Raw genomic sequence first — 25846 nt, forward strand, 5'->3', positions numbered from 1 at the left:
TCGAAAATAATTACCTTATTCCATATATTAATGGAAGAGTTAATCTCGTTTGACTTCAGCTGAATGTTGCTAATCACCACAGGAGAAAATGCATATTTTGTTAAAATTTATTCTTTGCCAAACTTAGACATTGAAAGCTGGCATTTTTGTGACATACAGATGAACAAGTTTAAAATGTTCACTTTGACATTGGCACATCTGTACATAACAACTGAGTATTTACAAATGTAATATATAAATACACTAAGCACCTTTCTGTTTACTTTACTGACTTCACAACACTGTTGTTCACAATAACATCTACTGCAGTCTCAACACTTCACATCCATACACCATCAGTTTCCGTAAAGCTGCAACACTTAGAAGTATAAAGTTGCCATTATCATATGAGCAACATGTATTTAGGATCTATTAAATGCAACAGGGAACATTGTTGTGAGAATTAACTTTAAACTATACTTTTTGACGTGCCTTTAAGTAACATTTTAGAATTCCATTGTCATTGCCTCTCATGCAAAAGAGAAAAGCTTGAAACTTAAAGCATTACTTAAGCATGTACAGATTTTATTGGGCTTTGGTAAGCAACAAATTTAGACATAAAAGATTCGTCTTGGCCCTGGATTAATTATCAAATCATAAAGGAACAATTAGTTCACTAATAATTAATGGAAAGGAAAGCCTATATCAAAACTATTTTCAGAGAAGTGCTGGGGATATGTGAGATCACATGATACTCAGTAACAGTTATATTTGAAAGCTAAGCAGCATGTTGCTCTTTCTATAACAGAAAATGGTGCATATTTGCAAACTGTCATGGAAAATTTCTTGCCTTCAGTTAATATACATAATAATCACATTCATACACATACACACTATTTACCTCTCATTTGATTCATGCATCATACCATCAGTTCATTCAACAACACTGTGTAAGTTCTCCTTCTGAGTAATTATTGAAGGTCATAGATACTTCAAATTCCACTTAAATTGTCAAGTATCCCCTTGTATAGTAACACAGAAGGTTGATACATATATATCAACCCAAACCCCAACTAATATGCAAGTTCAAACAGCATGGATATTTCATTTAGACACAACCATTCACAACTACTGGAATATGTTTAGAACATACAAAACTACCACATCTCAAATACACAGAAAACACACTGAGCAGTGCAGCACTATGCTCCTCTTAATATGAAAGAGTATGTCCAAATAAATATGTCACAGCAACTGTGACTGCCTCCAGACATATGGCCTGACCATATTTGTAAGTACCAAGTCCTGTTTATGACTTAACAAAGACTACATTGAGAGACCAAAAGCTTGTATAACATCTGAGTGTTGAAAGACATGAAGATTGGAACTTACACTTAATATCCTCTCATTTGTTTCTCTAACAAGGAAAGAAAGCAGGGTTCACATTATCACAATGTTCATGATATTTTATGTTTACAATTTCTAATTACAAACTCATCAAGAGATGAACAGAGACTTCCTATTGACACTGGCCTCATAGATCCTGAAATTGAACACAATGCGGACTTCAAATCTAAGGAGAGATTTGTGGTGCTTCTTTCATGTGATGAATGCTTTATGATGGAAATAAAGTGTAAAGTGGTGGTGATTGCACATGACCGAACGATAGGAAGTAAGGGGCAGTTAGACCCTAACAGAAAGGGGAAGCTGTGGGATCTATAGACTTAAACAGATCTTTGAGAGGTGGTTCATTGGGCATGGGGACTTGGGGTGGAATCATCACATCAGGAATGCCTGGTGTCACTGAATCTAGCCCCCCAGGTTGTTTGGGAAGGTCTGGTGGTGGTGGTGTTGATGGTTGTCCAGCCTGGGGGGCCGATGGAGCTCCAGTAACCCCTGGAGAATTGCTACTAGTCCTTCCCCAGTTCCCACCTTTGGTGGCGGGTTTAGTTGGATTAGAGCTTTGTCTGTTGTAACTATTGTAACCTGAACTGTCATCTGACTTGGAATCATCCATTCCTAATGGGGAACTATATTCCATACTACTTTTCCTTTGACCAGTAAACTTTTTCACAAGGATCCCCTTCTCTGTGGAATCAGAAGCAGGTTTCCTCTTGAATCTTGGATCATTTCTATAGTCAAACCTTTTCACAGACTGATCTGATTGAGAGTCAGACATGCCAGATTCTGATTCACTAGTATCAGCAGTTTCTAAGTTAGAAATTCTAGGGTCTGATAATTTTGGGGGTTCTAATAATGCTGAAGGCATAGCTTGATTCTGTCGAGGATCTAACTTGTTTTCAGAATTAGCACTTCTTGGGTCAGAGTTAGTTCTCTGTAGTCCTTGACTTCTTGAATCACTACTTACTCTAGGGTCACCCAACAACCTTGGATCATGACCTGCACTTAACCTTGGATCATTTTTGGGTGAAGAACCTGTTCTTGGATCAACTACTGATCCAGGCCCCTGCCTTGGATCTCCAACAATCCCCATACTGTTATTTGGGTCATCCTGAAGAGGCCCAATACCTGATCTTGGATCACCTCCTGATCCAGGACCACATCTTGGATCACCCCCTGACCTCGGATCACTTAAATGGGGAGGTTCATTATGCCCTCTTTGATCTGCATTCATCCTTGGATCAAACTGCATTCTCTGATCTGGGCCCATCCTGGGATCAAATGGCAGTCTGGGTTCAGGACCCATTCTCGGGCCAAATGGCATTCGGGGCATAAATGGCATTCTGTTACCAAATGGCGGCCTTGGTCTTGGACCCGGGCCCATTCTTTGATCAAATGGCATCCTGACATCTGGTCTTATCCTTGGTTCACCACTCTGGAATGAACCCGAAGCTCTGGGGTCATTAAGTCTCCCAGATCCATCATGACTATGTTGGCGGGACATATTTCTGGGGTCCTGTCTACCACCCGACTGTGGAGTGCCCTGTTCCTGAAGTCGGCCTAGGCGAGGATCTTTGATTGGTCTGACAGGTAGGCTGTGAGACATGGGATTGGGTGTAGACTGCACTCTTTGTAAAGCGGGGATCACTCCCACGAGAATCCAAAGCCTTTGCAATCTGCTCTGACACAGCTTTTTGCAAGCTTGAAAGACTTGGGGGTTGACTTGGCTGTTCACTGCTTGTTTGCACCCTTGGATCTGCTCGTCTTAACCTTGGATCTTGTGGTTTGGGAGCAGGTGCTTTTTTCCTCAATGCTTAAATGGCGTGCTCTTCTAGGATCACTGTTTATAGGCTTTGGCACAGTCAAATCTTTTTCTCCATTCTGTGGTGAAGACAAAGGAGGTTTCACTTTTCCTACTCTGGAAATGTATTTTTGCACACGAGGGTCATTCTGGTAAGTTGGGTCATTTGGATCTACACCTTGTGGCATTGAATGATAGGGTTTCTGACCATTCAAACTGAAGTCTTTGATCCTGTATGTCATTGAAGTAAGGACTGCTTCTATCACAGGGAAGGAACCATTAATAACATCCTGGCTGGGTTGCTCTGACATTGAGTAATCTCGTATTATGTCTTTTGGTGATGCAGATCCCTTCATACTTTCTGTAGAATCATGTCTCTTTGCAGCCCTGAAGTAAAAATCATATTATTAACTGTTTTATTAATTTGTTTTGTAAAAGGAATTTTATGTACTATCGATGTAGGAATAGAAAAACAGTAACATTCTTTAGAAATTTATTGATACATGCATGAACTTTCTGATTAGAGTAGGCAACTTGCACCATACATTTATATCTTTCCTTAGTCATTTTTTTCTCAGCACAAACCACCAGTCATAAAACAGCCAGGAACAATTAACTTTTAAGTGCAATGATCACTTGACTTTCAAAAGATATTTTGTGTTAATCACAATCAGAGTATAAGGAACAAAGCCTGTGGGCTTTTGTTAAAGCAACCATCACAGGGTTATTAATTCTGTTTGTTTGCTGTTTTGTTTCTGACTGCTGTCACAGAAACACAAAGGAAGAATCAAGATTTTCACTCAACGTTTTATTGTTCATATAATACAATGTAACCTGAAGACCCTTTATCTTTACTTTGTTATTACTCATAGCTACTACTTAGCTTGAGGCTCACAGGGTAGTAGAGCTGTTGGACCCTGAAACAGGCCAATAAATGTGTGTATTCGATGAATGTATTCATGCAAATTTTGGTTGCATTGTGAACCAAGCCTTTGATATATATTGAACACTTACAGAATTCATTTTTAAACTAACATAACTTCTATACCAAAACACTAATTTAAATAGCATAAAAACCTCTAGAAATAAAGTGTAATTGACACTCACAACCCATTTCAAAATGACTCTGAAACCGAGTTACTTACCTTGGTTTGACACTGTCTCTGACACCAGGGGGTGCTGACTGTGCTTTTTCTGGAATTGTCGGAGCCTGGTTTTTGATGGACTGAATCATCTGCATGATGTTGAAGGTGGATGCTGTGGGTGTGCTGCCCGCTTAGGGTGAACTGTGTGGTTGAGCTACAGGCTGAAGCAACAGACCAATGTTCATTAAAAGATGATTCAAAAGTTTATCAAATGGAATATGCTGCACTAGTAATGTTCACTGTTCATTTTAAGCTGTCACACAAAAGAAATGCTGCTTGGGTACCTGTTTGCTGAGATTCTTCAAGACATCCATTAATTTAGGTCCCCCTTCCAAATCTTCATCACTGGAGTACCAGTCATCATCTTCAGCATCCTGGGAACCTGAAATATCAAGAGGTAAACATTGTCATCAAATGTTGAACAAACATGACAACTGGAGCCAACCTACCACTGGTTCAAGGTGCATACTCATCTCAGATCAAGAATTATTTTATAACTTCTGAAATATCTAAGTCTTCTTTTGTTTCTGATGTTCATCAAAGATTACTAGCTAGATGACATAATACTGAAAATACCTTGCTTTATACATAGTCATGTTCAAATTAGTGAAGCGACATTGCCACTGCTTTGATTTAAACTCTCTATATCCATTATTCCAAGCACATTATTGTGTAAATTGATCAATTATTATTACAGCAAATTTTCTCATCAGATTCATCTTAGGAAACATCCTACCTTTAGCTGCACTTGGATCATCGCTTGTCTCAGTTGTCTCCCCTTGTTCACTCAGAGCACTGTCTTGTTGATGTTGTTGCTGCTTTATTCGCATGAACAAATTCCGTTGGGTTGGAGGTAAGTGACTAGGAATTTCCATCTCAATGGCCTTGTCACCTTCATTTTCACCTCCACCTTGTTCTTCAGAGATTTCTTGTGTATCTTCATTACTCGGTGTCTCATCTTCAGGTTTGTTTTCTTCTTTATCAGTTTCTTTTGTTTCAATATTTGGAACTTTACTGGAGTCTGTACTTAAAATGGGACTTTCTGGATCCTTGTCCTCTGATTTCACTGCTCTTGCATCACGATGAGCTGAAGGACTAGATATTGTGTCACTGGTATGGTTTGGAGATGTTTTGGGGTCTGCCACTGACACTCTTGGATCTCTACTTCTTCGTGGATCTGAAGCTGTTATTCTAGGTTCTTCTTTGACTTTAGTCTCAGATTCCTGTGGTGAACATCTTAGGTCACTGACTGATTGATTGTCTTGTTGTTCAGATGAAGCACTGCGAGGGTCTCTGTTAGGTTGAGCTTTGGCTCTTGGATCTCTTGCAAGGAATGGCACATTTCTTGAATCTTGAGATTGACCTCTTGCCTCCCATGAGTCTTTAGGGGGACCATCTACATCAAAAGGTCCCCTGGGATCTGGCAATAACGGTCTCTGGTTTCTTTGACCTAATTCTCTTTGTTCCATGGGATCCTTGTTCTGATTTCTTGGATCTGCTTGAACAGGAGGGCCCATATTTTGAGATCTAGGACCTCTTGGATCATTCCCCCGCAGATCTCTGGAATCAATGGACATACCCCTTGGGTCCAATCCTGATGGTGGACCTCTTGCATCCATCCCCGGTGGTGGCCCTCTTATATCCATTCCCTGAGGTGGACCCCTTGAATCCATTCCATGATGTGGACCTCGAGGATCCACACCTGGGGGTCTTCGTGGGTCCATTCCTTGGGATCTTGGATCTCTAGGATCCATGTGTTGGGCTCGGGGATCCCTTGGATCAAAAGGAGGACCTCCTTGAGCTCTTGGGTTACGAGGATCCATCATTGGCCCTCGACCTTGAGGTCCGTTATCTAAATGAAGAGGCCCTCTCTGGTCGTGGAAATTTGGTCCTGGACCTCTCATGTCAGGAGGTCCACCTGGGCCCCTTGGACCTCTTAGATCTTGACCATGCCCTGGGCCCATGAATAGGCCTCTGGGTCCTGGACCCATTCCTGGACCTTGCATTCTGGGTCCTTGCATACCAGGTGGAGGTCCTTGGTTCGGTCCCGGAGCACCTGCCCTAACCACCACTTCTGGTGGGGCGCCCCTCAATATTGCACCTATCATGTTGAGAACTGGAGGAACTGAGGCATGCTGCTGGGGAGGAGGGAGATTAATAGGAGGTGGTCCTGGGCCAGGAGCTTGTGGTGGAGAACCTGAATCTTGGTAGAAACCACTTGGTCTGAAAAAGACCAAATACAAAACACATTTCAGCATGGTATAAAATCAAGAACATATATCTCACAACACAATCAAAGAAAACTGAAAGAAAATGAAAGAGATGTTCTGCTCACCTAATGGACGGTGAAGCTGGGGTGGGTTTACGGGGACTAGGATTCTGTCCTGGGGGAAACACTTGAATATCAAACAGTGATGGGATCTTCTTTGTCAGGTCTCCTCCTACTCCTCCTTCCAGCAGGTGGCGTGGAGGGGAACCTAAATATAATCATTGGGTAAACTTATGTCAGGCTAGAGATATCACTAACCATTTGAAAGAACATGTGAATGTAATGTGGTCAGATGCAATTCAAACATTAGTCAAGAACAAATCTCAATCTGTTACTTCTGTTAAACAGGCAAATAACACTGTATACAATACTGTGTATGTGAAATTACCCCCTGATCTTTAAACTACAAAAAGAAAATAAACAGTATGAAGTTCAGTAAGAGTATCACAATACACTTACCAAGTAAGCAAGGCCTTGGCTTATCTGGCTCGTCACCATGTAGTATCTGAAAAAGAAGATTTTATATGTAACCATGGTGATGCCATTTCCCAAACAAAGCAGATTATGCAAAAAGTCATAGAGTCCATTTACTGTCTTCCTGAATGCCTCGAAAATATCAACACAGCACAATGAAATTCATGTATCCACTTCAGATCTCATGTCACATAAAGTTTTGTTGGAGGACTTTTAACTATGTCTTTTAATAATGAACATGGAAACTGGCATCAAAAACTCAAAGCAGCCTAGAATTCTCTGTCAAAAACATCTGCCATAAGCATGTGTTAGGGAAAAGAAAATCATGCCAGAAGCAGTCACAAAAGTAAGCCACTGAGGGGCAAATGTTACCTTATCCAGCAATGCCTTTGTTTCATCAGTCAGGGGTTCATGGGAAAACTTGCAGTTATCACCCTGGTAACAGTCTGCTCCGGTGTGGAAATACTTGCATGGATAATCATGTAACATGTTAAGGAAGACTCACTGAACAATACTATTGTATGCACTAGCATAAGTTAATCATGCCACACTGTTGACCTAAGTGGACACTTACATTTGAAACAAGTGGAATAATTTTGGACTTTGGCCTCAATAGAAGCATTTTAGCATGAGGTTTCAGCATGTAAACAATCATAACATTAACCTTGCTAATATGACTATTATGCTCAGACACACCATGTTTCATTATTATCTCTTCATGCAATGTCAACTTTTTATTCACTCAGCCATACAGATTATCAATACTGAATTTCAGGCAACAACAGTAAGTATTATAGTGGCAACACAAGATTGCCACATGGGACAGAAAGGATATCATGCATGTAGATACAGAAGTCTCCCTTGGAACAGTTTGACTGCAGGTAGAACTTGCACACTTCTGGTTTCTTAGGTGGTCGGAAGTCGTGATTGAACGGGCAACCACTTCCCTGCAAATGCATAAAGACAACAGAAAGTAAAGTAAACATCTCATCAAGTTTCCTAGATTTCAAACAGCATGACAACATATACACAACCATGAAACACAATAGGTTGACACTGACACTGCAATGGGATTCTTGAGGTTTTCTATGGTCGTTGATTCTCTATCTTATAACAATCGGACATCTCGACTTTTACGTTTAATTTCATACACTGCTTATTACATACTAATATTCTGCAAATAACTTGGAAATTTTAATATAAATTGTATATTGTATATATGATCATTCAAGGTGGGCAATTAGTGGAGCATGCTGCAAGCTTTATTAGGAACTAGGAAGCTAATTAAGAAGAGCAGCATGGAGTGCACGGGCGAATGGACAAGGAAGCCTATGGAAAAAAGTTTACAGTCGTTCCACTAAAAGTCCAAGCAAGAGAGAGAGGTGCAAGTCGTGAGATAGGATAAGTTTAAAAATTCAGTATCTATAAAGCTTACCTTAGCACATTTTCCTTCCATGTAGAACTTGCAGTGTGGCCTTTCATGACGAGGTATTTCTAACAGTGGTTTCTTCCTGGGTTGCACCGGGCCTTGGTTTTCACCTGATCGTCTTGGAGTTCTACTGATGTGACCTGCTTTCCTCTTCCTACCATGCGTTTGATTCTAAAACATAAAACATAAGTTTTTAAACATTTTCACTATACCTTATGTATATGTATACATGGCAAACAAGTGTAAATACATTAAAATACTCAAGACAATAAGCATACATAATCACTAGCGAGTAAAAGTGGTTTTACACTACAAAGATATTCCAGTTTTCTGCTGCAAGAAAATATTCTACACTGGGTCAGTAAAACCTGTGGCTGACAGCATGAGCACACAAAAAACACTACCAGGGTACAATAACACTCTGCTAGTCAGGCCACACACTGTGGTTGATCAACAGTCATTAGTTGACTCACAGCATTGGACATCTATTGTTTATTTCACTAAAGAATTACACTGCGCAAGAAAAGGACTAACTTAAAACATGAATGAGAAGTCTGCATACTGTCGAAATACTTCAAAAGAGAAACAGTTCAAATGTTACCTGACTGTCAGTGTCCATGTAATCTCCATCATAACCAGGTCCGGGACCAGGCCTTAGTAAGTTATGGCCCCTGAAATGAGTAAACGTGTTGTTTACAGACACAGCATTTAGACAACATACCTAGCTGTATGCTACCAAATATTGGACTTCTTTCCCTTTCAACAGGTATATCACTGCTTACTCTTTAAGAACATATCAAAGGTTTTTGAATGTAGTGTACTGTTTAATGTTGCAATGAGCAGTTTTTCAGCTATGCAACAGGTTGCTGGTGAACCAAGCAAGAATCATGACCACAATAACATATCTCTGTAAATGAACACTTTATCAAGAAAGAACTCTCACCCGTCTTCAGAGTCTTCATCATACGATGGACTATCATAGAGTCCTGGAGGGCTGTCATACAAGTGGTCATATTGGCTAGGAGAGCTGTGTTTCTTTGATGGACTACGGTTGTGCCCTGGGCTGTCATATGGTCCAGATGGACTGTCATATCCAGGGCTATCATATGGCCCAGGTGGGGACCTGGACCTCTTGTCAAAGGACATCATGTCTTGATCTTCTGGGCGATCAGGATCTCTGTATTCTCTACCATGTCGCTTCCTCTGTGAAAATCATAAATCTTTTTTCAAACAATGTTAAGGACAAATTGACAGCAATGTCAAACAAAACATTTGGAAACTTTGAAAGTATAAATTTTATCAAATGTTCTGATTTTTCTACGACTTCTTCAAGTCTGTCATACAGCCTATATTTGGCAAGTCTACAGTTTCCGAAAATGAAGAAAGTCTCTTGGTTATTTCTTATCACATTTTTATTTTTATTAAGATACGTAAAACTTGTTTTTTTCTGTAAATATGTTCATTTCTGGAATAGACTGGGCTATATATTAGTCTAGGTTTCAATATCTTTTATCTGTAAATAAATCCACATTTAACCTTTTTTTCGCGATCTTTCCGATCATGTCTGTCTTTTTTGGACTTCTTTCTTTTCTTCTTCTCCTTTCGAGCTTTATCCCCTGATTCTTCCTCCCCCTCCTCGTTTCCCTCTCCCGATTCCTTCTCCTCCCCATGATGACGCTCATGTCGGTGACTATGTCGGTGCTCTCGGGACGAACTTGGAGATGATTTTGATGCTGAAAGCAAACCACCAGTGGTTGCATCACTCCATAAAATTAAATTTACCTGATTAGCAAAATGTAAAGATACAGTCCTTATGGATGCTGCTCCTTCACAGCTTTCTGCATACTTATCACCATTGCTTTTTAGAGGTCTCGGCATGATTTGCATGCTTACATGTTGTTTTGTTTGTTTAATACAATCAGAACAATAAAACACTGTATGAATATAAGTTACTAATTCAATTTCCAGCTTTTTAATGTCATAAAAGACATTTGGGCTTGATGAAGTTCTTGGTAAATTTCCAATCATTAAGTTAGTTTTGTATATAGACCGATTTTTATGGTATTAATTTATTTACTATGTTGTTTTCATGATGCAAAGATTCCTTTCAAAATCTCTCCCTCCAAATAATCTAATGATGCCATAACATTTCAGAATCAATTTCCACCATTTAATTTCTTTCCCATTCCCTCGTCATCAAACTGTTCAAAATTCTGTCTCAGTAAATTCTGTAAATATAAGTTAACTTTAGAATTATTGTTCAGGATCTCACATTCATTATTTGGATCACTTGAGGCTTTCTTTGATGGGGGAGGCCTTTCTTCATCTTCTTCATCAGCTATTTCTCCATCCTCCAGAATCTCTCCATCTTCTAGGTCACCAGTATCTTCATCATCATCCTCATGTCGATGTTTTCGAGAACCTGCTGACCGCTCGGCCATCCTTAGCTGATGTCTGCGGAACTTCTTATGTCTGTGTGTGTGCCTGTGTCCACCTGGGGAGTCATACACACTGTCATTCTCCTTGTTGTCATATTCCAGTCCATTCTTACTGACCTTGCCAGCATCATCCATCTCATCAGGGTAAGAGTTGTCTCCCTTGACTCCAAAGAATTCATGTTTCCTTCCATACTCTTTCTGGTCTACAAAGTCATCTGTCATCAGTGGCTGTGTATCATTATCATCCTCGCCATCACTGGGATCAAGATGTTCCACATCATCTACTTCCATCGTGATGGATCAGTACTCATGAAAGTCCTTGGATTTCATCTGGTGTTATCTGTGGAAATTTTAAATAAGGTTCTTAACTGGGCCCATCCAACTATCAACTTGTGAATAATATAACGTCATATCTTTCACAAGAAAATATTACACATGAAAAAGCTATCTTGATTTTCAAAAAACAGTTAACATGGTTAAGGTATCAACTGAAGTTACTTATGGAAAATGAGCTCCTACAGCTGAAAACAAATGTCAACCTATCAGAAGGCAAAACCAATATTCTGAATATTTGTGTAGTGCTTGCAGTGTGTGAAGGGGTTTTTTGAGCCGCAATCAGAAATTTCACAGGGGCAATAAAACCTCCACTCATAACCACCCCACCCCTTTTTAAACTTTAGTTCAGGGGTAGAAGGGAAGTAAGTAATGGAGAATCAATAATGCAGGGCCAGGATTAGGTTGCCTTAACACAGATCAAATTAGAGCATCGGTTACTGACAGAAATCTCTCTAACAGCAGCAGTGAGCATTGAGTCTGCATGAGAAACCAGTGCTTCATAGTATGACCAATTATACCCACACCCTGTGACAGATACACACAATTGACTAAGTCATTGAATGATTAATCTCATTATCCATCTTACTCAGCTTTAAAAACAAGCATTGGTCCTACCTATTCTGACCAAGAATACAAATGAAGTATAAAATTAACTTTCAAAATTCCTAAAAATTTGTAAATGTTTCACATTTTCACAGAGGTTATTCTTTTGAATTTGAAGTGCTTCAGAAAGCTATTTGGGATTATGATTATCTTTTGTGTTCTCACTAAAAGATAATATTTTAATTTATGATTTGGGTCATAAAGTCAATAATCTGAGAGTTGGACACAAGCTGAGGCAAACTGAAATAATAAACATCATCCAATTATGCTTTTGGACATCTTACTTTGTTTACTCTCACTGTAACAAGGGTTGTGTCACAAGGACATTGTAAATATCTGATGATGATGAATAAGTATGTTACATGTATTACAATATTTTAAGGGATAATTGATAAAACAATGGATGTACTAAGTTGTTTCGAAAACTCCAATAGGAGGATACTATATAATATGAATGTATTTGTAATAATTTCATTTTTATGTCCTTTTCATATCATCACAACTGATTCTCAAAATTTAAAATTAAAACATGCACATTATTTTCTGACATTATACAATTTGATTTTTTTGGTTGGTAACTTTCAAATATCAAATAATTATGGAGGAAAGTGTAAAGAAATGTGAAATGTACCTGGATGACCTTTGCAATAACAAAGGGATAATACTTGGGTTTTTACCTCTGATGTTAAACTTTTCTGTTCGAAATATCTCTTCACAATTCAAACGCCAGATATTTTCAATGTTGTATCTCAAACCTGAAGGTTCAGAGATTACGTTTGTTTACAATGTTATTGTTACACTGTACATATCCACATCAATGTTTGTGTGACAAAGCAAATTACATTTCATTCTCAAGGTGTGTGAAAACATTGATAGCTGTCATATGCTGTTGTGGTATCCAGTTACTTTCATATGTCAATCTAAAACAACAATGATACGATATGTCGTCCGAAAATAAGTTTGACTGAGCATGATTGAACTAATGTAGACCATGTCTCTGTGTGCGCGACAATGTTGTGGCAACAGCTGACGGATATACGACCTTCCCCTTCATGACGTCATAAAATAGGCCATGCGTATAATGTTATCGAAGTCCTAGTGAGTTGAATACCGTCCTTAATTTTCACTTTTGTTAATATGTACTCACTCTGGTTATATGGATATAGATTTAAAGAAAATAATAGATGCAGTAGCCACACGAAATATGGTAAATGTGTCTTGTGAAAGGATTTGTCACGTGCGCACCGAACTACTTCCAACGGTATTACTACACAGCTTATGTTCAATGACGAACGGTTTTCTCGTGGAGAGCGGGAGGCGTACTTTTCCTCTACTGCCGCGACAAATGAACTTGTAGCATTCCCTGAACAATTAAATTTGTCATGTCAATTTACCAGATCACATAAACAAACCACTTATAAAATCCAATTCACAAAAACATACTGCCTTTTCAACAGATTTGGCATGCATCGGTGTAGATATTTGAACAATGTCTATATCCGACATCATACAATATTATCTGTGAGCGCAGAATCATTTATCATACTTTACCAATTTACATCACTGATTTCATTGCTGATATTTTGTCTGAAATAATTTCACCTTTCCGTGATAAAAGCACGGTCACTGTGTAAACCCGTTTACGCAGGTGTGGTGGACATGACACGTCTACACCTCATTAGCATAATTTATGCATAAACTTTGTTACCTTCGTTTTCAGTTAAATTGCATCCTTGAATCGAAGTTTTACTAGCCTAGGCTTACAAATATTGCCTAGACTTCAGCAGAAGAAGTCTCGTCGAGCTTATCAGGTTATTTCGTCCGATATTGCAAGGCCTTATCCGAGTTTCCTTTGTCTGCTAGAAATGGCTTCTCTCTGTGAGGAGCAAAGAGGGGTCGTCTAGCGAGGGAACTTTTATCGGAAAAGGGAACTATACCGGACTACAATAAGTCTCACAGACTTAACACATCAGACATAGATAAGATGAGGAATGACATAAGTTTTCAGCTCCAGACAAAGTCCGATTAAGGTGCTTTTTTCCTGCTTTCTTGGTCACATACCATTCCTCACAAAACGCAATATGGCGACGTGATGTCATGAATCACGTGACCTGAATGTAACTGGAAATAACCCGTTTAGGGCAGCCTATTTATACTACAGGGGTGTGGAGCTTTTTATTTAAGGTTTTATAAATACGTATTAAGAAGATGCATGGTGATAAAGCCCCGCGAAGTCGATCATAAATATATATATTAACATTAATCGCAACATCTGGTATTAGTTTTTAATCAAGCGACATATTAGATTTTGGTATTTTTCCACAACATATCCTTCATAACCTATAGGTAAATATGGACTGTACCATCTACGTAGGGCGCTTCGGCACACTTAGGAGAATTTAGCTTCTTGTAAAATGCAACGATATTACGTACAAGAACATCAACATTTTTACAAAAATAGTAAATGCATGGGGGTATGTTATAAGGGATGAACTCACAGTTTATGGATGTACTGTGGATTAGTGATTGATGTTGGTTGTTAAAACAGGATGTGATTTACGCATCGCTTGTGCCCCCACTATACAGATTCTCACATATTTGTATGTAGGTCACTGGGCCTGATAATAACAGTTATTCATCAAGCCAGTATTTCCTAGGGATATCAACATTATCCTAATTACGTAGTCAACGTGTACGCTATCAAATCATCTTAAACAGATGACATAGTAATTTAATGTTAGGCATAAACGTTTAAGTATAGTGAAGAGGATAAGAATGAGATATTATAAGATTACATAGTACACGAGTTCAACTGCAACCATTAAAAGTAACTGTCTCCTATGATTTATCTAAAACAAACTAAGTCACAAAACAATTACCAATTTAGCTTACAACCGATTTTCAATAATATACTAGCAACCCAAATGAAGTACGGTTTTTAAGAAAATGTGAAAACGACCGTTAATATAGTCTGTTGTTTAACCCACTTGTCGTGTCTCCTGTCATCATTTCTCATCCCTCTACCTCTAAGGTTTACCTATGTCAACCAACCACACTATCTCCAGTATCTTCGGGTAATATCACTGTTGTCAGAAACAGTTCTTCTCGTTTGTGTTTGTCCATAACAAGAGGTTTACCCTATTTCACGACGAGCAGCAGTCTCCGAAGTTTATAGCCATCCATTTATACAAGTTGCGTGTCACTAGAATAAAAGCGATTACCCGCATCTGGGCCTGAGGCGAGTTGAGCCAGCCTTTGTTATTGTCTCGAATGTCACAATTCGTAAACCCGGTACTGTCGGCTTACATACGTGACATCGTCTATTCATATTATTCGAATGAAGATAATTTTATGGTGCTTTGTTATTTGTATTTTATGGACTTTGACTAACAAGTCAGTTAGTTGTCGTTTAGGTCGTTAATCTGAGTCAAAATATGTGCACGTTTGTTGCTATTATACAATTGGCATTTCAGTTGAATCGAGACTTTCAGTGTACACCACCATCCCAACACAGTACAAACAAGTTACGTTTCGGGGTAAACATGAGTGCAGACATGAAAAGTAAATATGTATATATTAATATATATTGTATATATATTATGAAGAAAGATATCGGAACTATTATTATACACGATAAATATAGTATGTGTAGTTGATTGAGGACCTGCAGTGGATACAGTCATACAATATTTTGATTGAAAATTACCTTCATGACAAGCATTGTCTATAAAAAGAAAAATGTTTTTAAACAACTTTACAGGAGATATTTAAAGATATTTGAAGTTGTTTTTTTATAAGAGCAAGGAATTAATGCATGTGCGAAGATTTTGTTATTGTTTGGACAGTCAACGAATGTCTGAGGATGTAACTGTATATTCACCATAACTTAGACAGTTTCACCTTCTACCCTGTATGGTTCAGGGCTGCATATATCTGGTATTTAGGTGTATCTGCCTCAGTTTCTATGTCCAAATTTCGGAATCAGGATCTTAATTAAGGTAGTGGTAATCTATGATCCTTGCTATTTACTGCTGAAACCTCACGTATACATCTTTATAACTATGTTATAATGTTTCATCGGAGATCATCATACCGTCTGCAAGTATTAATAATACGTGCATGGAGTAGAACTGAAGATGGTTGGTGACGGATGACATATATTTATTACTAATCTGAACAGATAATGCATTCATTTAGACATTTACTATAATTATTAGATGGTCACGGCTTTGACTAAATTATCATTGCGATATCTATGAAAATTTAAATATTATCTGCACTGCAGATTGTAATACATTACAATGAAGCTTTGTCCAGTGCTATTGTGCTTTGGCAATGTAATACATATAAACATATCGACACAGGTAAAACAAGGTTTTCTATCAGCTTATAATCTGCTGTACATCTGAGGAAATATACTAGCCAGTCATTTTATCTAACTTAATGCCTAAAGGGTTGGAATAAATTTGACATTTTAAACTTGCAAATTTTTCATGTCATATATATATGCATGCACATATAGTGCACTTTGAATCTTCAAAGAAAATACATTAGTATGATATCTGGGTGAAATGGGACGTTCGATCTATTTTGAAACAAAAGCGAAATTTATTTGGTGGACGACTGAACTGGTGAGTTGTTTTCTCCATTTACAACAGGCGATAATTACTTGACAAACAGACTTGTTTTGAAACAGAAGCGAAATTTATTTGGGGGACGGTTGGACAGGTGAGATGTTTTCTCCATTTACAGCAGGCGATAAGTACTTGACAAACAGACATCTGTAATTCTCAGGGTATCAAAGGATGTATTTTCATCTGTGTGCAGGATTGTGTAACACCTCGAGTCTGGGCTTAGCAGGTATATGGTGTGCACGCTGAGTGTGCGGGGTATCCCTGCTGGCGAGAGCAGATGGCTGACCTAACTATTCACGTCTCAAGCTGCGTGCGCCCTGGCCTCGGGCCGCCTGGAAAACCGTCAGGCCGACATCGCGCTGTGATCATCATGATGTGTTGTCGGAGTTGCTTCCCTTTAACTGTTTGGGATTAATGTTTCGTTTGCATGACACATGTACTTAATGAAAAATCCGCTCTGCCAATTCAGTACATCCTCGATTGGGCTGCATGACAAAATTAAATGTCTTTCAGGCACATTTCTTTCTCAGTTTTGAGTAGGACAACATACCTGCTTTATCAAATGACCAGCGGGAGGAACTCTTATTTTTCCCACCAACTTACTTGGGCACAACACCAACATACTTGGGCACACGGCTTTTTAATTAGGATTATTATGTAGATTATATTAAGTAGTAAGGTGTATGGCACTGTTTCCATATAATTAAATTTAGCAATAAGAACACCTCGTAGAATCTTAGTTATGTTTTATACTTCTTTATATTCATGTTCCATAGATCTGCACAGTAAGCTTTACTCTCAGTTTAACCTTCACTAATTGTCACACTCTGCATGCTTACATCACGCCTTGCCCCAGCTCCCGGTCATTTCTGTTGTTCCACTGATAGGCCAAGTTGGTCACAGCTTAACTTGAATGTGAAGATTTAAACTCACTTGCTCTCTATTACTTCTGAAGGAAGGAGACCGTTATTTCTAGAGATAGGAATTTCATATGAGGATTTGAGGTAGGTTCATATTGTATAAAATGTTGTATTTTGTATGAATAGTTTCCTGTTTATTATAATTAAAAATATGATTTACTAGAGGATACAGCTTTTTGAGAAAGGTTAGGTGCACTCTCTTGAGATATAGGGGGTGGGGTGGGGTGGATGCACACTTCATTTTCACGAGAGTTTCAATGGTCATTTAATAAACTTTCAGGACAAAAAAACACTGTTGTGTTTGGGCGTTTGAATCAAATATGGTGCTGGTGTGTTTCAGCACCCTTGTTTTTCGCTGTTTTTAACAATGTTTCATTTCACTCAAACTCAACGAATATTGAATCAGTTGCTTCACTGCATGTTCCAACATGTCGTTTAAAGTGCCCATTAAGCACACAAAAAGTTGCATTTACCTTAGAGTATAAATGACCTCACCACGTTTCAGTTTATATATGACTATCAAATTTTAGGGTGTTCCCATATTTTTTGTTTGTAGTATATATATTGTTCTCTGCATACCCACTTATTCGTTATGCAGATCTGTGATTGTGCAGTCACCGTTTTATCAGCATGGGTATAACCAGGGATACTCTTATATTATAAGAGTCTCCCTGGTATAACCAACCTGGTATGTAAAGCCAATACCGATTCATTACATGTATGCTATAAATGAACTCATTATAATATTTCCTAATTGTATAAATGTATTGATATTTTGTAACACTGTAACTTGCTTTACAGTTCAGATGTATTCAACTAGATGTATATTATAGACTTACTGAGTAATTTAAAAATGTGTACATATTTCTCCGCTCCAAGGAACAGAATCTTCTGTGCATTCAGAACAGTTAAAATTTGTCTTATGCAACAGCCTCAGAATGGAATCATCTCCCACAACATTTGAGAGAAATAAAAGAACTATCAACCTTTCGAACAGCACTAAAGACCCACCTTTTCAAAAAAGCCTTTTCGTCCTGACATTAGCGCTTTGAGTATGCATTGTGCATGGAAATATACGCTTTATAAATGAACTATTATTATTATTCTTATTTATCAGATTCTGTTATGTATAATTCTTTACGTTCTTTCAGGCTGTCTCATACATAGACGTGAAATAACGCCCCGCCGCACAACACGCAGACGCTTGTATTCTTTCCACTAACATGGCGCTGTTATATATATACTAGCCACATAAAGAAACTGTGCATTGTCAAAATATTATCCCAGTTGATAAGTACGATAACAATGTCAAAGGTACATATAAACTTTAATGGAGGGATCATGAGACCATAACAAGTCGGGAGAATTTCAATTGAAAAGTCAATCACAATGACGTCACGAGTCCACAAGCGGGACAGGGGTCAAACGACCATGTCACAAGCTCAATAACGGGTATGTCCACCATCGGCATTGAAAACAGCAGTGCATCGACGACGCATAGAGCCTATCAAACGTGCAAGGAAGGCTTGTGGGATGTCACGCCAGATTCTCTCAAGTTCTGTTGCAAGGTCAAGGACGTTATCTGGCGGATGAGGAAGACGGCATAGACGTCGATCCATCTCGTCCCAAACATGCTCTATCGGGGTGAGATCCGGTGAATTTGCAGGCCAAGGCAGTAAGTCAACGTTGTGGTGTTAGAAATCCATAGCGCCGATTGAGGGCGGGCATTGTCCTGTTGGAAGAATGTTAACCCAGGGCCATGACGTTGCAGAAAAGGAATTGCCACAGGTCAAAGAATCTGATCCCTGTAGCCCACACCAGTTAAGTTGCCCTGAACAATCACCAAAGGAGTTCTTTGGCGTTCCACCCCAAATCATCACGTAACCACCACCAAAGCGATTCCTCTCCAAGACACAGGCCTGTGCATAACGTTCTCCCACGCGTCTATAGGCACGTTGACGTCCATCACTATGGGAAATGTTAAACCTGGACTCATCTGTAAAAACATTTCTCCACCGAAACAAGGATCTGCGGACATGATTTCGGCACCACATTCGGCGAGCTTGTCGATGACGTTGTGTCAGGATAGGCCGTATGGCGGGACGTCGTGGTCTGATCCCGCGATGACGTAAACGTTGTCGAACTGTGTTGGGATGGATACGGCGAAGTCCTGGGATGGTTCGGGCAGTCATCACTGCAGTCTGAAACCTGTGGCGAAGATGGGTCACCCTTATCCATCTGTCTTGTCTTGGCGTTGTTACACGTGGAGGAAAGGAGGTCCAGAACGTGGCCGATCGATGACGTCATTTGTGTTCTGGTAGCGTCTCACCAGTGCAGAAATGGTGTTCCGGTGGCAGTGGAAATGTGCAGCCACTTGTCGTTGAGACATTCCCCAAGGACCATCCCAATGGCCTCATGACGTTGTGCAGACGTGAGCCTTGGCATGCTATGCGTTTCAATACCCGTTTAATTTTTTGAACGATTGCAAGGGCAGGGGTTGAGCTTTCCAAAGTGACAGTATTGTGTGGCATTCATTTGCTCTGTTTCTCTTTCCCGGGAATGCACGTGCAACAACGTATTGCACGTCTCAAGGACGAACCCACTGACGTCACGGAACGTGGCACGTGAATGCATGTTGGATAAATGTCACTAATCTCTGAGTTTAAATCCTTATGTGTCTACACAGGTTTGATAAATTGAGATTTTAAATTTGTGCATGCAGTTTCTTTATGTGCCTAGTATATAACCGCTAACTTGTACCGCACATCAAACACACTGACTTCAACCATAGCACTGTTTGTGTACATATTTTTACCAATGAAACTGGAAACAGTATACACCTTGATGCTAGTTATTTACGTTACAAGCCTCTGTGCAATGAACAACACAAACACAGAAGGCACATGATGAACAACACCAATGCAATATGGCACACGATGAACTTTTTCTTTGTCAGTAGTCAAACATGTCACTTTACGTTAGGCGTTGTTTGTGTTGTTTAATTGCCTGTACACATGACTGAAGCGCCGTGTATGACTAAAGTGACTCGCGGTGCATGAAGACGGGATTTATACGGGAAAACATTAGACAATACCTCATCCTTCACGGTATCGTCCTGGGGTTATCTCCGTGTAACCATGGTGAAACGTATACGTTGAGATAACACGTATTACCAACTAACCATTGAAATGACAACACACGATATAAACACAAGACATAACAAACAATGTGACCAGTGATTTGTGTTTTAGTCACGCACCTTCATTGTGCACAGAAGATGTTGAAACGGGTAGATGTAGTGTAAGTCTGTAAACAAAATTCCTATTTGTGAGACAATAGCGTTATAATTTTCTGACTCCCGACTGTCCCGAACATTCCCCGACCCTTAGTACCATATCCACGACGCCCCCACACTGAATGTGTTACCTTCGTTTTCACGCACATGTTGGGGGATCAGGTTACATCACGCCCTACTTTGGACTATGTTTTTGTTTACTGGTTCACGCGTTGTGCTGTAAAATTGCATAATAGTATGGCTATACTGCATGGAGTAACAGCGCCATCTGGTTGATGTAAGATGGGTCGTGGGGAGTGATGTACACCTTTCAATCGTCAGCAAGCGGATATTTTCAACACATGGACAAAAAACAACAAAAACGCTTGGACAGCCAGTAATAATTTGTGTCCACAAGAACATAGATATTTGACAGGTAATTGTCGTTGTAGAAAATACAACATTATTCCAGAGCGTCTTATGTCATTCTGATTTCCTGGAATGAAGGAAGTATATGGAGCTCAACCAGCATCGACTCCCCATTATGCTGTTGGTTCATATTTTACGGACGCTTCATAAAATGCACAACTGTAACGTTCTGTCGTGACTTTAGCGTGAAGGAGAGGACTCCCGAGTCCTGTGCTACTAAACCCAAGCACGGTTGATTTTACCAACTGACCCTTCCAGATTAATTAGGAGATAAACATACTGTGATGGAAAATCAGAGGTATATAACGAAATTATAATAGCTCTAAATCTGTGTAATCAACTTACAACGTATGTAAGTATGACAAAACAATCTAATCAAGTATACAGGTAGACCATATTCATCTGTCAGTATATTTGTTGTTAACCCAGAGTGTGCACAAGTTAAAGGGAAAAAGGTTCACAATGTCCCGGTAAATAAGTCTGCATCCCTGTTAAAACAGACAGTCCACAATTCCCAGGTAAATGAGTCTGGAAATCAGTTATCTTGACAGCACAAATTTCAAGTACTGAAACTCCAAGCAGTGTTACATAATGGATGCTTCCAGATATTCATTCCAACCTGTGTAATCAGGAAAGCTGGATTGTTTAAATATGAGTTGCCTACAATGCTTGATCGTTCATCCACACACTCAATCACTGTGTGAAAATGGTATCACCAGTCCTTGAATATCTTTGTTGCATTCTGTCTGAAGTAAACTGATAACATCCACCCACTCAGAAAACGTTATCTTCAGCTACAGTATTTATGTCTTCTTCATTCAATGGTAAATGTATTTTATATGTAATTTCAAATGCAGATCTATGCCAAAACTCTTCTTCAGAAAGAATACACAATGACATTTGGAAGTTGTCAAAGGGAACCTGTTATATTTGGGATTACACTTTCTCAGCAAAGTACAAATTCAAGTACTCTTCTGAGTTCAGTTCCCACCCGCATTCGAACCCACACTGTCAGAGTGAGGCACCTACTACCTATACTCATTATTATGATCCAACATCCGTGCTTCAAACAGGTAACAATTAACATTGAGGTGTTCGGTAAGATAAATACGTTGTTCACTGGTCCCTCGGGCTCAGGGAACATAAACAAACATAGAGGGTACATCAACCCATGTCCCCCTCGGGACCAGTGAACAACTTCTGTTTCATTCAGTAATTCAGTCATAAACCATCAAGTAAAAGTCTTCTTTTTGTATGCATTCAAATGCGAGACGTCCAGCTGCATTGCTACACTAATGAACTTAGGATTGTTTTAAAGTGACAGCCCACTCAGATACCATGCAACAGTTTGAACACTGACACATGCAGACCAACAGATAGGGTGATAACAATTACAGACAAGCTTTGTTGTTTGTCACAGTGTTGAATCCATGAATCACATGTCTTCCAGTTGAAGTTACCCAGGTAATCATTTACATGTGCACAGGCCTTCAAACAGCTGAAACTTAAAAGTTTGTGCTTCTCTGCCATTTTGCAAAATAGCCTTTAACCTTGACCATCAAGGTTCAAGTTAGGTGAGCACTTGAGTATGTACAGTTTGCCTCTTGGCCACTGCATGGCCTTGGCGTACCATCTTGACCCTATCTGTCTTGCATAGTAAGTATTACCTACTATGTTGTAATGAACTTTGGTTTGACCTGGCATGTGATTGACCTCCTGACCTTCCACTCTCCAGATAGACAGATGCTCTGGTCACTAGACCATGGTGGTGGTCAGCGATAAAGAAATTTAACCTGAATCCATAATGACATCAGGGCTCTACATAATATTTTAAACCATTAAGTATTTCAATATGTGGTATTGATTATTTTTTTTAAAATCACTAAATGTTAACGCTGTGTCCAGTGTATTGTATACTTTTAAATCAATGAGTCAACCTTCATGTAAATTAATTATTTAAAATGTTCCGGTAACTCAAATTTACTTTTGCAAGTTACATCTGTGTACTAATTGAACATGTGTCACATAATCACAACACAGCACTGTCATTTATAGGCCAGGGTGCAACTCCTCAGCAGTGAAGATGTTATCAGCCCCTGAGTGACAAGACTGTAAGGGCTGTGGTAGTCTGTCTCACAGTCCCTGAACCACATTAATTTCCCTACTGCCAAGCCCTCTTTGCAGTGCTAAAGCCCTAAATAAAGCAAGTCCAGATTTCCCCAGGTTCTGAATCTCTGGTCTCACTAGGGCTCCTTTTCAATATAAATGGGCTTGTTTGTTACTATCAAAATTATATATATTCAGAGACTAAGCCTAAATCTAGGGCTGTAGGTGCCTGGCAAGAGCCTGGCGTGGCAATGGTTAACCTTGGAATTTACTACTAGAATAAACATGTGCCTTATAGTAAATGTCCAACAACCCTGTCACTACATATTTTGATGACTAAAGAGATTAATCTGATTAGCATATATGAAACATCAAATTTTACTTATATTCTGAATATACAATCTTCAGCAAAGAGATGTCAGCATCAGATAAGTGTACAACCCTTGCCCTGCACAGCATGGTGTCAGGGGAGCGGGGGGAGGGTGGCATTTTCCCAGCCTGCCTGAAATATGAAACCCTGAATGAAACATTTCCCCCCTCTCCAAGGCTTGTTTCTATGGAAACGCACCTCCTCTGGCCACCTGACTGACACAGTGGTAAATTCAAATCTGGATTTAAAAATGAGAAATATATTTTCAAAATGTATGTTTTGTAGACTCTCTGCATCCATTCGTTTTGCTGTGAGTCTTCATAACACATATGCTATCTAATATCAGCCTGAATACTATGACTTGAATATCAGCCTGAACGTTGACAAGGCAAAGCCACAATCTTTTAGGTTTGATATTTCATGGAATGTACTTGAATACTGCATGGCTTTGCCCATCATCAAAAGACAGCTTTGATTTTCAAAACTTGTTGAAGCTTACTGAAGGAGATCTTAAACATGCAATCGAGTATGAATAAATAGTCCGAAAAGTTGAATATTACTCTGTGTATAGGTTTGAACCCGCTGAATCAAGGTCAATTATGCTCTCAGATTTGTTCAAGATGACAAGTATAAACACTGCAGGCTAAGTAGTCAACAATATACATCATACACAATGGTTTCTTTCCAATTTTTTCAAACTTCAAATTGAGCAAAATTGAAAATTGTTACATAGTTCATATAAATATCAAAAGACAATACAAGTCAATTTAGAAATGTACATAGATATATCATGCGAAATGAGCAAGTACTAGGTGAAATAATACTAAAATATAATACTATTAATAAAATGAAAAATATGCTTGATTTAAAAAATCAGAACAATTACAAAATACACAGGAGCTAGTTAGCTACAGTAGGTAATTACAGCATACAGTGAAAGCCCTCTTACAAAACGTCTCCTGGAAGTAATGCATGCAGATATTGCCTTGGTCATTGTTTATCAGAACACAAACCGTTAATATCAAGAACTTGTTTGCATATTTTTTTTTAATATATTTTTTACCTAAGTATTTACATGAAGCATTTTCAAAAAAACATTAATCAAAAACTGTTTATGATAAAATGGCTTTGTTATGGTGAATATCATTTCTCGATGAGTACCAAATTGATGCATTTGTACACTTGAGGCCCTCAGCTAGTCAAAGATAAATTGAAACTCCTCGAATTGCTCTGGGACTGTGAGCCTATATTGCCTTTGCTTCCTTGAGCTGAATATTCTTCCGAAACATGGTATGTATTATGAACACATTTTGCTCGTCTCCACTACATTTCTGATAATCCTCATTCTGCAAGGGACAAATCTACCCTTTTGCTTGTCAAACATTCAAACTTCTAATCACCTTATCTACGTCCTTATTAAAAGCTTTGAAGCACAATCAACAAGAAGATAGCAGATTATTTGAAATGTTCAGTGATCTCAAAATACAGTTCACCATTTCCTTCCCATAATGCATTTTACTTCCCATGATACACCTCCCTCCCATGCATTTCCATCAATCTCACAATGCATTCTGGTCTCACAGGCGAGTCCTAAACCAATAATGCACTTGAGTTCATGCACGCTACTCTCGTTCATGATCCACAGAAAATAATAGTAGTTTGTACAAAATAAGTGTCCATTTGTATGGCTCAGTAGGTGAGAAGCTACAAAGTGTGTCTAGTCTAGCTCTGCTCTTGTTCACCGTCTTTCACGTCTGATTGCCACCTCTTTTTGTGTTGTTCTCGGCCAAAGCCCTCGTCATAATTTCCTTTGCTCTTGAAAAGTTGCATCAAGTGGTTGGTACAGTATATGATACCATTATTGGCGGCAAACGTTTTTGGCCTGAAAATATACAAGACAAAATCAGAACAGGTTCTTAAACATTTTCACAATTGATGAAATCAACACGTAAATTCAGCAATTATAGCTGCAAGGTAATGAACTCAAAATATTACTCAAGATATTATTGCAGATAATATATCACAATCACTATTGGGAAATGAAAAATATTTGCTAATATTATCATAATGTACAAAATGTACTTGTATTTTATATGTATATATATTTCTTCTGCATATAAAAACTTGGAAGTCTTATTGCCGATAACTGAGCATGCAGTCATTGCTGGACTGACGAGCTGCAAAAATCTGGAGGTCATAAATCCTTATATTGCCTGAAGTGGTAATAAAATCAAAGTT

At 38.9% G+C, this 25846-nt stretch overlaps 2 protein-coding genes across 22 annotated transcripts in view; both read right to left on the minus strand.

Moving 5' to 3' along the window:
- Nucleotides 1–93: 93 nt before the first annotated feature.
- On the minus strand, nucleotides 94–13963 carry LOC124262065 (zinc finger CCCH domain-containing protein 4-like). Its single transcript, XM_046696487.1, has 15 exons — nucleotides 13584–13963; nucleotides 10771–11276; nucleotides 10035–10231; nucleotides 9442–9701; nucleotides 9100–9169; nucleotides 8505–8669; nucleotides 7905–8016; nucleotides 7442–7551; nucleotides 7055–7100; nucleotides 6662–6803; nucleotides 5063–6549; nucleotides 4611–4708; nucleotides 4327–4415; nucleotides 3390–3568; nucleotides 94–3147 (listed from the first exon to the last, which is right to left on the minus strand). Exons 2-15 carry the CDS (start codon nucleotides 11225–11227, stop codon nucleotides 1670–1672), a joined length of 4890 nt encoding a protein of 1629 aa, XP_046552443.1. The 5' UTR covers nucleotides 11228–11276; nucleotides 13584–13963; the 3' UTR covers nucleotides 94–1669.
- A 10343-nt stretch (nucleotides 13964–24306) lies between these two features.
- Nucleotides 24307–25846, minus strand: part of LOC124261982 (cardiomyopathy-associated protein 5-like) — a 117369-nt gene continuing 115829 nt past the window's right edge. For 19 of the 21 annotated variants that reach the window (XM_046696353.1, XM_046696354.1, XM_046696355.1 and 16 more), the window contains one exon: nucleotides 24307–25490. In XM_046696353.1, coding sequence (XP_046552309.1) covers nucleotides 25331–25490 — 160 coding nt within the window. In that variant the 3' untranslated portion in view covers nucleotides 24307–25330. The remainder of the gene's footprint in view (nucleotides 25491–25846) is intronic. The other 2 variants (XM_046696350.1, XM_046696349.1) reach the window with 2 other exon arrangements.

The sequence above is a fragment of the Haliotis rubra genome, unplaced genomic scaffold (assembly GCF_003918875.1).
Source record: "Haliotis rubra isolate DU_JTF1 unplaced genomic scaffold, ASM391887v1 Scf82, whole genome shotgun sequence".
Lineage (NCBI taxonomy): Eukaryota > Metazoa > Mollusca > Gastropoda > Lepetellida > Haliotidae > Haliotis > Haliotis rubra.